This window comes from Mugil cephalus, chromosome 5 (genome assembly GCF_022458985.1).
Source record: "Mugil cephalus isolate CIBA_MC_2020 chromosome 5, CIBA_Mcephalus_1.1, whole genome shotgun sequence".
Classification (NCBI taxonomy): domain Eukaryota; kingdom Metazoa; phylum Chordata; class Actinopteri; order Mugiliformes; family Mugilidae; genus Mugil; species Mugil cephalus.
In genome coordinates, this window is record NC_061774.1 from 26,509,445 (window position 1) to 26,522,301 (window position 12,857).

The 12,857-nt window shown below is 39.8% G+C and overlaps 1 protein-coding gene across 1 annotated transcript in view; it reads right to left on the bottom strand.

Moving 5' to 3' along the window:
* Window positions 1-669: 669 nt before the first annotated feature.
* Window positions 670-12,857, bottom strand: part of pde6a (phosphodiesterase 6A, cGMP-specific, rod, alpha) — a 94,926-nt gene continuing 82,738 nt past the window's right edge. Inside the window, exons 21-26 of the mRNA XM_047585010.1 lie at window positions 10,740-10,847; window positions 10,585-10,648; window positions 7,345-7,419; window positions 2,894-2,977; window positions 2,409-2,577; window positions 670-1,501 (exon numbers count right to left, since the gene is read on the bottom strand). Coding sequence (XP_047440966.1) covers window positions 1,455-1,501; window positions 2,409-2,577; window positions 2,894-2,977; window positions 7,345-7,419; window positions 10,585-10,648; window positions 10,740-10,847 — 547 coding nt within the window. The 3' untranslated portion in view covers window positions 670-1,454. The remainder of the gene's footprint in view (window positions 1,502-2,408; window positions 2,578-2,893; window positions 2,978-7,344; window positions 7,420-10,584; window positions 10,649-10,739; window positions 10,848-12,857) is intronic.

Below are 12,857 nucleotides of genomic sequence, written 5' to 3' on the forward strand. Positions count from 1 at the left end.
TTAGCATATTTCAATGGACTGTTTTGGTTGGAATAGACGAGGAAAACGAATATTTCGTCTCAATCCAGTTCTTTCTTTCAATCACCAAAACCAAAGCAAAGTTGTCTGTGCCTCTAACCACTACACCAATGTGTAGGTACCATATCCGCTCATATGAGTATCCGACGCTTCCAGATGATGATGTCAGCTATTTGTTCGGCTACGAGATCAGTTCGTGGTTACACAACACGAGTTCTTCTCACAATATGTTTGGAAGAGATAGCTCGCTATCATAAGTTTTAATTTTCCACAAAACACAAAAAAATATGACAGAACATTATTCATAAGAAATAAAGTAATAAGAAAATAATTCAATCCATAAATCAATCCATAAATTTATATAGTAGGCACAAAACGATTTAAGAAGTTCTATCCTGTAAAGCATTAAATAAAACGTAGCTTTTATCAATTTATCCAAGAATAATAACTGCTAACCGCTAAAACTGCTAAACTCCAACCAATTATAAAGCTCGACATCAACATCCCCACGATTACGTGACGTCATCTGGAAGCGCCCCAGAATTAATTAATGTGTTTAATGTGCAAATTTGCTTCCTGCACAAGCAAGTTAAATGATGCATGACAATTATAAGGTGCTGTGCAAAGCTAAGAAGGCTCCAAACTACTTGGTGTCAATGGATAGACTTTAATGTACAGAGGACAGCAAAGTAGATCTTGCAAAGCAGAAACAAACCTTTGTTAACTCATAGAAGAAACATGATACATGAGATATTTTCAGCGTGCCTCTATTTTACGAGCAAGTGTTCTCAGTTTATTAGGATCTGCATTATTTGCATCACAAAGTGCCTGTTCTGACTAGCTGACGTTATGTAGGCAAACAAGCTGGGACAAACATGTCAACACAACAAATGTCACGAGACGTGTAAATAACACAGAATGATTGTTGAACGTTATTAGTCAGGGCTGAAGCTTTTTCCCCTTCGAGTCATAAAGAAACAAACTGAAAAGAGAAACCAGTCGGGTTTCAGTTAAAGCCAGACTGACATTAGGATCGTTTTGAAGAGACTTGCAGTGTTCGGATGCACTGAATTAACCGGTGTATTCAAAAGGTTTGTTTCGAGCTGTCTTACAGGTTTGAATTTGAATAAAAAAAGTAGTTTGTTGCATGTCGCCGCTTTCTGGTAACTGACTAGACTAACAAATGTTTTAATTTTACACCTGAACACACAACGAAGCCCAGTGCAGCTAATGAGAAACACACAAAATCAAAGGAGGAAACGGAGAAAGCAGCACAGAAGGAAACAGAATAAAGTTGAACAAAGTCAGATTTCAGTAATTGCAGCAGCAGAAATACGTGAAGCGAGAAATGACCCCTGAGTTGATTAGATGTTTCAGCCGAAGAGTGGAAGGATCCACAGCCGCGCAGGAAGCAACGCGGTAGCGGCGTAGCATCTCTAGCTGACAACACAAGTCTTTGACCCGGACTCGGAAGCACTCGCAGCTGGAGGGAGGAAGGAAGGAAGGAAGGAAGGAAGGAAGGATAGAGAGAAAGGAAAGTGAAAGAGAGTAAAGTTCATTTTATCATTCAGAGTGAAGCCATTATAATGAACTAGGAACTTTTGTAGTAGTTTCAACAACAGTTTATTTCCAGTTGAGAAATAACATTCACACTCAGATGCACCTCAAACCTGGCGCCATGAAGTCTGACATATATAGTGTGTCATAGTCTATAGTCTGACATATAATACTCAAAGTTTTTGTAAAACCTTATGGGACTTTTACACAAATTTATTATTATTATTTTTTTAGCATCTTTGGTAAAGATGGACTGTAAAACCAATGTTTGTGTAGGTTATGACTGTCGTGTTAGTGAAAACTGAGGACACATAAATGTTTAAAAATTCCATCGGTAATGAATAAATAGAAGGATACTTTAAGATGACTTTTCAAATAATGTTAGTTTAATTAAATTAGAAAAATTGGGGGAAAAAAATGAAATAAGTAGTAATGGTGCATTTTTGTGTATCTAACACAATTTTACAATAACATCATGTATAAAGTATGAACTAAATAGTTGGAATATCAGTAGCAACATAAATCATATTATTACTGTAAAAGCTTTCGAAAAATAGCAAATATTGTAGCACGCAAAAAACATGGAAACCATTTTGGAAATGGCTGCCAAAAGCTAGATATTGACTGCAGCATTTGGATAAATCCACCAGGGGGCAGAAGTGTTAAGTTGCATATAACAGGTTTTTCATTCCTACATTTTGTGTGTGGTGCAAAAAATCGTGTATCAAATATGATGCATTTGTCGTTATGGCGTCAGAACGTTAAGTTTTTACATCCAAATAAAAAAAACGTGTCGTGTTTGTCTGTATCTGTAACATTTAGGAGCGTCCTACCTTGTTTGGCCCCCACGTTGTTCTGAGCCGCCTCCTCCTTGGCTTTCTTAGCTTCCTCGAGGGCAGCCAGTTTGGCCTCGTGCTCCTCCTTCAGGGCGTTCCACTCCTTCCTGTTGTTCAGCAGGCGATCGAGCATGGGGGTGATCTCCACGTGAAACCGGCTGAACTCCTGGCGAGCGGAGGGGGAGAGTCGACACCGATCACATCACATCAAATGAACACAGCTTTGTCACAACCCAAACCGCTCCCATTCATTAAATTATGAAACACAGATGGCACTGACAAAGTTAATTACGATAAATGCGTCGTACACTTGAACCTTGCTGAAATAACGCTAGTCAATAACAAGTTAAAATGCCATCAAGTCCCAGGGGATCGCGTTTAATATACCCACAGTTCAGCCCGTTGCAGATATTTATTGCAGCCGGGCTCGAGGACGTTAAAGCGAGTCACTCGAGGGTGTTGGAGGGGGTGGGATGTCTGACCTTGTACACAAAAGCGCAGACGAAGTCGATGAAACCGCACTGGAGCTTCGGCAGATCAGCAGCTTTGTTTCTGTCCATCATGGGCTGCGGGAAGAGAAAAGTGGTTAAAACTGAAACCGCACATCTTTGTGTTTGCATCAGGGCTGTAACCAAGGAAGGAACAAAGGTGTTTGAGTTCAGTGATTTGACCCTCGGCCCATAGATTCAGAAACCAATAAAGGCTACAAGCAGATCCGAGTTCAGCTTTAGAGCAATGCCAGATAGCTTTAGATTAACTTTCCAGTTGAGCTGCTTCTCTCAACTACAGTTATTTACATTTAATGTCAACTGAGTTATCACCAGATTACATCTCAAATGCCACTTTCCAAAGACAGACTGCGTGGGATAGTTTGCAACAAAGACGAATCATACATTTAGAGGATGCAGTAGCTTTGAAGTTATTATTGAAGATATTCTGCACTGCATTTGTCATCGTGTTGGATTGTTGCAATAATATTATCACTCACATGTTAAGAGAACTAAAGAGAATATCCTTTTAAAGTTAATTTTAAAAAAAAGTCGATTAATCGCATATTAATTAAGAATACTCATGCGATTAATCGCGATTAAATATATAAATCTATATAAATATCTGGCTATGCTAGTTTAGCCATTTTATATTCTGTTCATCCAATGCTACGATGTTAAACATTGTATTTTCAAAAATATATTAACTGAAGAGATGCACAGCTATCTTTGAAATTCTTAGATTTTCTCAGATTGCATTGGTGTTAGTCTCACTTCATCGACAACATCGACTGGCTACACAGTTTTCAGACTAGTTTCAGACGTTTCTTGGAGGCAGAAGATTTGAGTGAGGCAGTAAAGTCCACGCAGGCTGTACTTTAGGCCTTCGTGATTATCAGGAGACGATTTCCTTTTTTTTCCCCCCACATTTTCACAAACAAACATCTCAATTTCACAAGAACTGAGCCTGAAACCCAAACCATCTCTTTTAAAACTGCTTGTATGAGGAGATCCATGTTTTCAGAGTTTCTTTTCCAGGTGAAAATATATATTGAATTATGTTATTTAGTTTCACATTAGCAGTCATATTCAAACGGCACTTGACACAGCGATACCAAAATAGATGTGTATGAGCAGCACTCTGGACCAAAAGTGAATAAATAAATAAATAAATAAATAAATAAAATCACACTGGCTGTAATTGCTGGCAAAATTGCCCACCTACGTTTCCTGAAAATAAATAAATAAAAAAAAACCTGCTCGAGAGCCTCTGCACAGTCTTGTCAGACCACAGTGAGTCACAGAACCCACTGCTGGGAAAACACAAACTGATCAAAATGAAAAGTTTTCCCCGCTGACACAGATGCTATTAAATCCAGAGCAGTGTTGAGGCGAGAGTGAGTGGGAAGGTGCTTCTCGCACTCCGAGTTTCTCAAGGACGCGAGGGAACGGTCGGGCCGAGCCGGGGCCACGGTGACCGCTCTTTCTGTTTCACTGCTCCACTTAATGGCTCGCACGTTGCTCGATACCGCCGCCACGGGGAACTAAATCCGTCCCTTCGTTTTGTCTTCATAACTAGGTCTCTGTCTCCTGTCTCCGCCTCCTTCCTCATCCTGTCCTACCTGCTCTCCATCCTAAACGTCTTTCCCCAAAACTCCTGTCCACCCACCAACTCCTCTATCTCCTCTCAAACTATAAAGCCGCGGAAATAAATAAGAAAGAAAAGGATAAATCCAAGAATGCAACATTACAGTTGGAAATTATAATTCTCTTATTTAAATGAACAGACCTGTTTGAATGTTAACAGCCTCCTGCAGATTTCATCCTTTTTAAATGTGCAGAATTAGTTCAGTCAATCTAACCTCCTGAGACCTGAGCTTTTGTTTGCGATGCATTTTTAATTTCTCCAAGGTATTTGGGATTAGCAGGAACTAAGACGTATAAAAAACTAAGCTTCATCTTTGAACAGGAATAAGATTTTGAAAGGGAAATATTATGTCCTCATATGTGGACACAGGAATTATTTCAATGTAAATTACAATAAAGTCACCAACGTGTAATCAGATATAAAACTGTTTAATAGCTGAACACTGCTGTGCGAAGACAGAAATGATGAAATCCCAATGTCCTCAAACAAGTATTTGCTAATTAGTGACGTCGTTACTAATTTGTTGTTAATGTTGTTGTTTGTTAATAAGCGTAAATTAAGTTTCAACCGTAGAATTTGACGATGGTTTTGAACCTTGTCCACTTTTGTCCCACGATTGGCTGCAGAATGAAGAGCTTAATGTCCCCATATGAGGACGCAGGGTCTCAGGAAGCTAAAGAATGATGTTCACATTTTTCATTATACTGACTTTAAAATATATATCTAATCATGGCGACTGTAACTTGACTGAGGTTCTGAACTGAATCTAAAATTCAGTTCAAGCTAATAATCATAGTCAAACGTATGAGCTCGTCTGCCTTTAGATTCCACATTTGCATGGATTTATTCTTACACCACAAGGTGGAATTATTGGATTTTGGAAAAGTCTCTCAAAGTGCACTCAAGGACACACAACAAATGCATTTTTTTTTTTTTTATATATATACTCAAGGAAGCAAACATCTCAAAAATAAAGAAGTCTGTTTCTGTCAGTAAACTTTGCTGTCAAAGGTGGTTTAAAGAAAGCTACATTATGCAGAGATATAATAAACAGTAAAAATATTAAAGAAGGAGAAAGGCAATAAAAAAAAAATGTAGATAAAAATGTGGAAAAAAAATGCTGTGAAAGTTGTAATTATTCTTTCATGTCAGATATAAATTATCGTGTCTGGAGATTTGCCCACACAGATAAAAGCTGTACGACAGTGATGGACAGCACTATATATGAGGTTAAAGTTAAATATTCTTAATGTGCTTCAGCTCTTCATAAACATCTAAAACAAGCGTAGTTTTCTTTGGAGTCGCTCTTTTTATGTCTATATGCTGCTTTCAGGTGTTTATTTTTATTTTCTTCTTTGATTTACGCCCATTCTTCTCTGTTTTACTACGACTATTTTTACTCCAGTGATTCTAAAGACTTCATGCTCAGACTTACATGTCTCCCTTTAACATACAGTATTTCATTCTTATACACTTTTTTCTATATTGGTGCACCTGAGATTTCGCTGTATCTCATACGATGTCAGTAAAGAAAATCTTGATGCCGAGTCCCTTGTGTCGTACTTTAGGCTCTTTTCGAGTGCTACGTAACCTACGTACGTACGTAGCCTACGCCAGTGTGAACTATTTTGCCCGAAGACGAGTCGTACAAACGTTTGCATTAATTAACCTGTCCTTGATATTTTCCATCTTTATTGATCCAAAACAATCAATTCTACAGAGATGGAGAAGTAGCTGGAAATATTAAAGTGGAACTAAAGGTACTAAACCACCTATTAGTGCTACTTCTTCTAATCTCACTATGCGCCTGTTCTACATGTTTGAAATGACAATAAAAAAATCTGACCTTTGACCTAAATAATCATTCGTTTCCACAGTATTTCTGCTAAGGAACGAGTTCAGTGTTGATATTTTTAAAGGGAAACTCAAGACTTAGTTTGGCTTTTAACTGAATCTTAACTATGTATTTATTTACTTGTTTACTCTTTACATTTTCTTTTTATCTCTTTTACTGTCTCAGTATTTAGCATTTTATGGTGTTTTTTATGACCTTAAGTTTGATTTTTATTTATTTAGGTCTATTTACTATTTTTAAGGTTTTTAGGGCGTAGTTTTTATCCAGCCTCTGATGTTTCCTCACCCATAACAACGTTTCCACTGTTCATTTTAGTATGAAAAGTGCTTTAGAAATAAAGTATGACTGATTGGTTGATTGATTCATTGATTGGTTGGTTGGTTGGTTGGTTGATTGATTGATTGGTTGATTGATTCATTGATTGATTGGTTGGTTGATTGGTTGATTGATTCATTGATTGATTGGTTGGTTGGTTGGTTGATTGATTGATTGATTGGTTGATTGGTTGGTTGATTGATTCATTGATTGGTTGATTGGTTGGTTGGTTGATTGATTGATTGATTCATTGATTGGTTGGTTGATTGATTCATTGATTGGTTGGTTGGTTGGTTGTTTGGTTGGTTGGTTGGTTGGTTGGTTGGTTGATTGGTTGGTTGATTGGTTGGTTGGTTGATTGGTTGATTGGTTGGTTGATTGATTGGTTGATTGATTCATTGATTGGTTGGTTGGTTGATTGGTTGATTGCTAATAGCTGCTTGAAAATGATAATACTACAATAACTAAGCCAAATTGCCAACTATTTGAAGAACAGCAGCTCCTCTGGAGCTCTGTGAGGCCTTCAGCATCTTTGCTCAAAGACACTTCGTCAGGATAAACTCTGCCTCCATGCACCCTCCTCTACCCTCACGTCTATCGACCACAGTCCTGCTAATGAGGTCTTACAATGGGCTGCTGCTCCAGGACCGTCCTCTCCAAGTCTCCCTGCTCCCAGAACTCTGCAGCCACGGAAAGCGCCACCTAGAGGGTGAACCAAGCAAACAAAACGGAATTAGAAGGATCTTATAAGAACAGATGTAAATAATAATAATAATAAGAAGAAGAGAAAACCAACAAATCTTTACATCTGAGGAGCTGAAATCAGACATTTTTCAACTGTGCAGAGAGACGGAGAGAACTCCCATGGAGGAGGATTTTATGCTGCTGATTTAAGGAGCATTTCATCAAGCAGAAAATCCTCCCGCACAAGTTAAAATCATCCCATAAAGCTCTCTCAGTGTCCCATAAACGCCAATCTTATTCACCCATCGCGAGTCAGTTTCACGCTTTGTGTCCCGATGAGATGAAAGCCTGTTTTGTCTTCCCTCACAAGCCTTAAGTGGAGCAACGCGAGATCAGACGAATAATATGGAAATTCGGGATGGAAAACCTCATTTTGGAAAGACTTAGTCATCGAGCCAGTTTTTCAGAGAACAATTGCCACGAGGCCGATGGAGCTGGTGGAGAGAGGGAGAAATATTCTGTGTGTGGGAAGCAGATGAAATATCGTCCGTGAAAATGTCAGTAGAATAGCTGGTAAAGAATGGAGCCGCTCAGGCTTTTGTTTCCGCCTAACTTCTGAAAGACGCCTGTCGGTCACGTGGAAAAACCTGAGTGAGTTCCTCTGTAGGATGCAGGAATGTGACAAGACCGAAATCCCAGAGCAGAGCTGGAATAGACGCTCACAATCGGCTCAAATTAAAACTCTGTCGTCTCGTATCTCCCGTTTTTTTTTTACGGCAGCTCAATTCAGGGTGGAGTTCATCTTTTGGGGGAAGAGTTAGTCATCCAACTATTTTGAAACACAATTGGCAGGAGGGCAGCAGATAGATAGATAGAAATCATGACGGTGTGTGTGTTTGAGTGTGGGATGTGGAGCTGACTCACCAGGTACAAACAAAGGTGAGATTAAAACCAGAAAAGTGGAATGTCCTAATTGGCACAGGAGTTGTGTAAGTCGAAAATTATGTAAAGCTTGTTTTTTTAAGCAATTACTCATGGTGCAAATTCACAGACTGTTCCAGAAGATGTTCTGAGATATATATACAGTATATATATGTATATATTTGTTGTCCTCAAATCAAGTGTCTATACACCGATCGGACATAACATTATGACCACCTTCCTAATATTGTGCAGGCCTCCCTTGTGCCTCATCACAGAATGGACATGGACCTTATGAAGATATCTACGAACTAATGACATGTGGATCGATACTGAAATATCGATACCAGGACTTTGTGCCTCGATATCGATACTTTCGCTACTTCATTCATTGGAGAATTAAGATGCAAGTTTTCATTTTATAGTAGTTCTTTATAGTTAAACAGTCATTAATTTTAATGGACTTATTATTTTACATTATTTTCTTTGGTTTTCCTGTTGTTGTATTAGCTCGGCTTTATAGTAAATGAGGCCACTACCTCAATATAGAGTTAAAATACACAAATAAATTACTCTGGTGTGTTGTTTTCTTTATGAAGCTATGATCTGAAATACACGACTTTTTTTTTAGGTTTACCAGACACATTAGGGTGGATTGGGTCTGGTCTGGTCTGGTCTGGTCTGGTCTGGTCTGGTCTAGGTGGGGGCTACATGTCTAAGTAACATCCACACGAATGAATACCAGGTCCACTAGTTCCCCAGCAGAACATTAATTTATCACAACAATTCTTTTTATCTTATTATTTATTTCTCCCGTCAGTGGTTTTAATGTTGTGGCTGATCGGTAGGAAGGACATTTTTCATCACGCTGTCACATGTGCAGCTGAAACAATATCTTTTAAGAGCAGAGAACATTTCTACTTTGGACAAATCTAATTATATCAAGGTTTTAATTAGTTAAATGCAATAATTATAATAACATGTTCAAATCTGGAACTTTAGAAGCACAAAGAAGCTCCAGTGACAAGAGCACTTTCTATCTGACCCACTTCACAGATTCAAAAGAGAGGAATTAGCACGACATGCTGGAGGAACAGTCATTAAAATCAGCCCAACCTGCAGAATCATTACACCAAAGCACTTTGATGGGGAAAAGTTCTTACAGGATAAAATTACGGCTGAGTAAAATGCACCTTATAGACACCATGTGGTGATTTGGAAGACGAATTACGAGGCACGGTTTTAAATTAGGATGCATAGCTTGTAGTTTAAATCAACCTGAACAAATTATACATTACTTCTAATCAGGCAGAGCTGGAGTTTTCTTTTTTTTTTTTTTATTCCAGCTATAAAACCCATTCAGTGCTACGAGGCAGTTTGGCCAAAAGGTCAGTTCTTTGTTCACCACAGCAGACTGCTCTCACTACTCAGCTGTGTTTGTAACTGAAAGGGAGTGAACGAAGCAGCAAGAATAATAAAAAATACATCTCAAATGTCTTAACTAATGATGCATATCAAAACAGCGCAGCGCTAGACCTCATTTTTCAGATCAGTAGTCTGACATTTGTAGCTGGTGACCCTGCAAAATGAAGTCCTGTCTGCTCATGACCTCTCATTACAGCCTGAACAAATGTAAGACCAGAATAATACAAATATATATATAATTTTTTTTTTTAAACTCGCAACAAATCAGCCAGTGAAAGTTTGACAAACTAAGCCGGATTCTTTGTGCAGAAACGCGTCTTTTTTTTTGCCGCCGTTGTCGTGGGTGTAATGTCGATGTTCCCGTCGCCTGCTATTAGTCTCCAGCTTATGTATGCGAATAAGAGCACGGAGCAGGTGTTTGCTGGAAACAAGCATATGTTCCCAGTCAATCGCAGACAAATAAAAGTAAAAAATCACCCTCCGGGCGCTGGCTTCCGTAGCGGCGCGCGTGCCGACTCGGCGGCAATGTGTATATTACGTCCTTTAGTGAAATAAAACGCCGCGGCTGCCGGGCGGTGATGAGGGGGAATGAAAAGCAGCAGGTTGCTTTTTGATGCACGAGGCCGTCAGGAGCCACCGCTGAACGCCGCTGAGAAAAATGGCAGCGCTGACAAAATGTCACTCTCCGCCTACTTCATCAGCGGCCCCCCCCCTCTATCGCTGAGCCTCTCAGGGCGTCTTTGTAGGAGAGAGTGTCTTATTACTGCGAAACGGCTGGGAGTGCCATTCTCCAGTAATGAAAAGGGTCGTGTGGGGGAGATCGCGCCGGGCTCCTACCTTGCTCTGGACTTCCCACGGCTTGGCGATGGCAGACAGGTCACAAGCCGTCATCATCATGGCCCTGGAAACACCACAAACGAATGAGATGAGCTGCGTGTGTTTGCGCGTCGTCGCCGTTGCTGCGTGTCTACGTGTCTACGTGTCCGACCTACATGACGATCTCCTTGCGCGTGGTCTCCAGCATCATGTATTTGGTCCACTCGTTCCAGTTCTCGTAGGTCTTGGACTGGTCGACAATCTTCTGGAACATCGTCCTCTTCCTGCAGACACAAAACAAAGCTTAGTGGCTGGAAAGACTAGAAGATTTTATTGGTGGTGTCGATCTACAAATCAGATTTAACTGAATTGCAGAAGATTGACGACATCAAAGACTGGTTGGCTCAGAACTTCCTTCAGCTAAATGAGGACTTTTTGAACTCCCACATCACACCACTACTACCAGAATACCTGAACCTGACCACCTCTCCTACTATATCGCACCATATTGGTGTCTTATTTGGCAATAAAGCTCCAGGAGCTGACCGCACACTGATTAATCACAACGCCGCCATTTTGGCAGGAAAGCGCACTCCTCTAATGACTATTCAGTTGACAACTGCAAGCAACTAACTAACTAACCTAGGGCTGTTGTGCCCAAGGAAACCAGACTAGTCAGGGACAAGCAAAGGGGAAATCGTTTGACAGGATTCCCAAAGATCCCAAGACGGCAGATGTGGATTATTGCAATAAAACGATTCCTCAAGAAACAGATTTCTCTTGTGTTGCTCATTTAACACTGAAACTAATCTCAATGAGAAAGAAATTTGGGATTAAACAGTTATTTTTGTTATTTTAAGATCTGGCATATAACAGTGATTGGCTCGTTACATTGTGCTTCCGTTACGATGAAAAGACGCTGAGTTTAGCCGCCAAACTCCAAAACTTGATGTGCACCCTAACCCTGACCCTCCAGGCTGTTGTATCCCTTCAGTCACTGCGTTTACATGCACAGCTTCATGGAGCTATGCTCCAAATTTGACTTTCTGAATGTGGTCCTTATCTCAGTTTTCATGCAACGGAGAAAATAAAATAACTGATGGGAACATGTCGTCCTCCTCCACACTAGGTGGCGATATGTGTCTCGTCAGCTGGTTAATACGGCCCCCGTCCTGGCTGACATGTGACATCATATAACAGTGGTATGCAGAGCCAGATTCAACTTTGTGCGTAGATGCGCATCTCAGGGGGATTTTCTACCGGCTCTGTTTACCTTCTTCTTATGCGACCGGCTTTCTTGGATGCAAGAAGCACAGTGATTGTGGCGCATGTGCGCACACATTGTCTAGTTAAAGTCCAATTAAGGCGTCTACATGTCAATTTCCAATTGCATTATCTGGGCGTCTAAGGAGAATTCTGCTATTAGTCGGAGTAACGTGTTTACATGCACCTAAGTTGTCCAGTTAAAGTCGGATTAAGGCAATGATTAGTTCTTTTAACACAGTCAGGCGTTATTGGTGAAGTGTTAATGTGGAGGCCATATTGAAAGTGTCAGAAAACCCCGCGAGGAACCAACAAAAGAAAAACTAAAGATGGAACGCAGGATGGGGAGACAAAGAAAACAAAATGCTGTTTAATGAAATTTAGAACACTCTGAATCTTGAATGCTCAATTGTGACTGGCGAATCGCCAACATTCAACAGTGATTATTTCTGGATGGACCATCGGTTGCCCCTGGCAACGAGATAGACACTGTTGCCCTCTGGCCACAACACTCAGCTTCAACTCACTTAATAACTAGGAAAATGGAGCATTTTCTGAATATAACATGACAAAACAGGACAAAACACTGAATAACATGTCCCCGGCAAAGAAGGAGAACAGAAAAGAAAAGAGCGTACAACGGGTAAGAGACGCTAAAATAACCAGGAAGCTAATTTTACACGAATAAAATCTCCTTGAATCATTATTTTGAGTCACGTTACTGGATAATTTAGTTGTAAGTGGGCTTTTAATATGTGATATGAAACCGCACTTTTTATTACTATAAACTGAATATTTCCATATAAAAGGAGCTTTAGGCCGACGCAGAACCTCATCTCAGCTAAATACTTGTTAATAACCTGTAGTGTTCAACATTTCTTGATGTGTGTGTTCAAGGGTCATTTACATTTAAAAAGTTTGTAAATGTTTTTTTTTGTTTTTTTGTTTTTTTTTTAAAGATATTTTTGGGGCTTTTGCTTTTTCTGAAGAAAGGCAGGAATCAAACCCACGATGCATTGAAGACCATAATT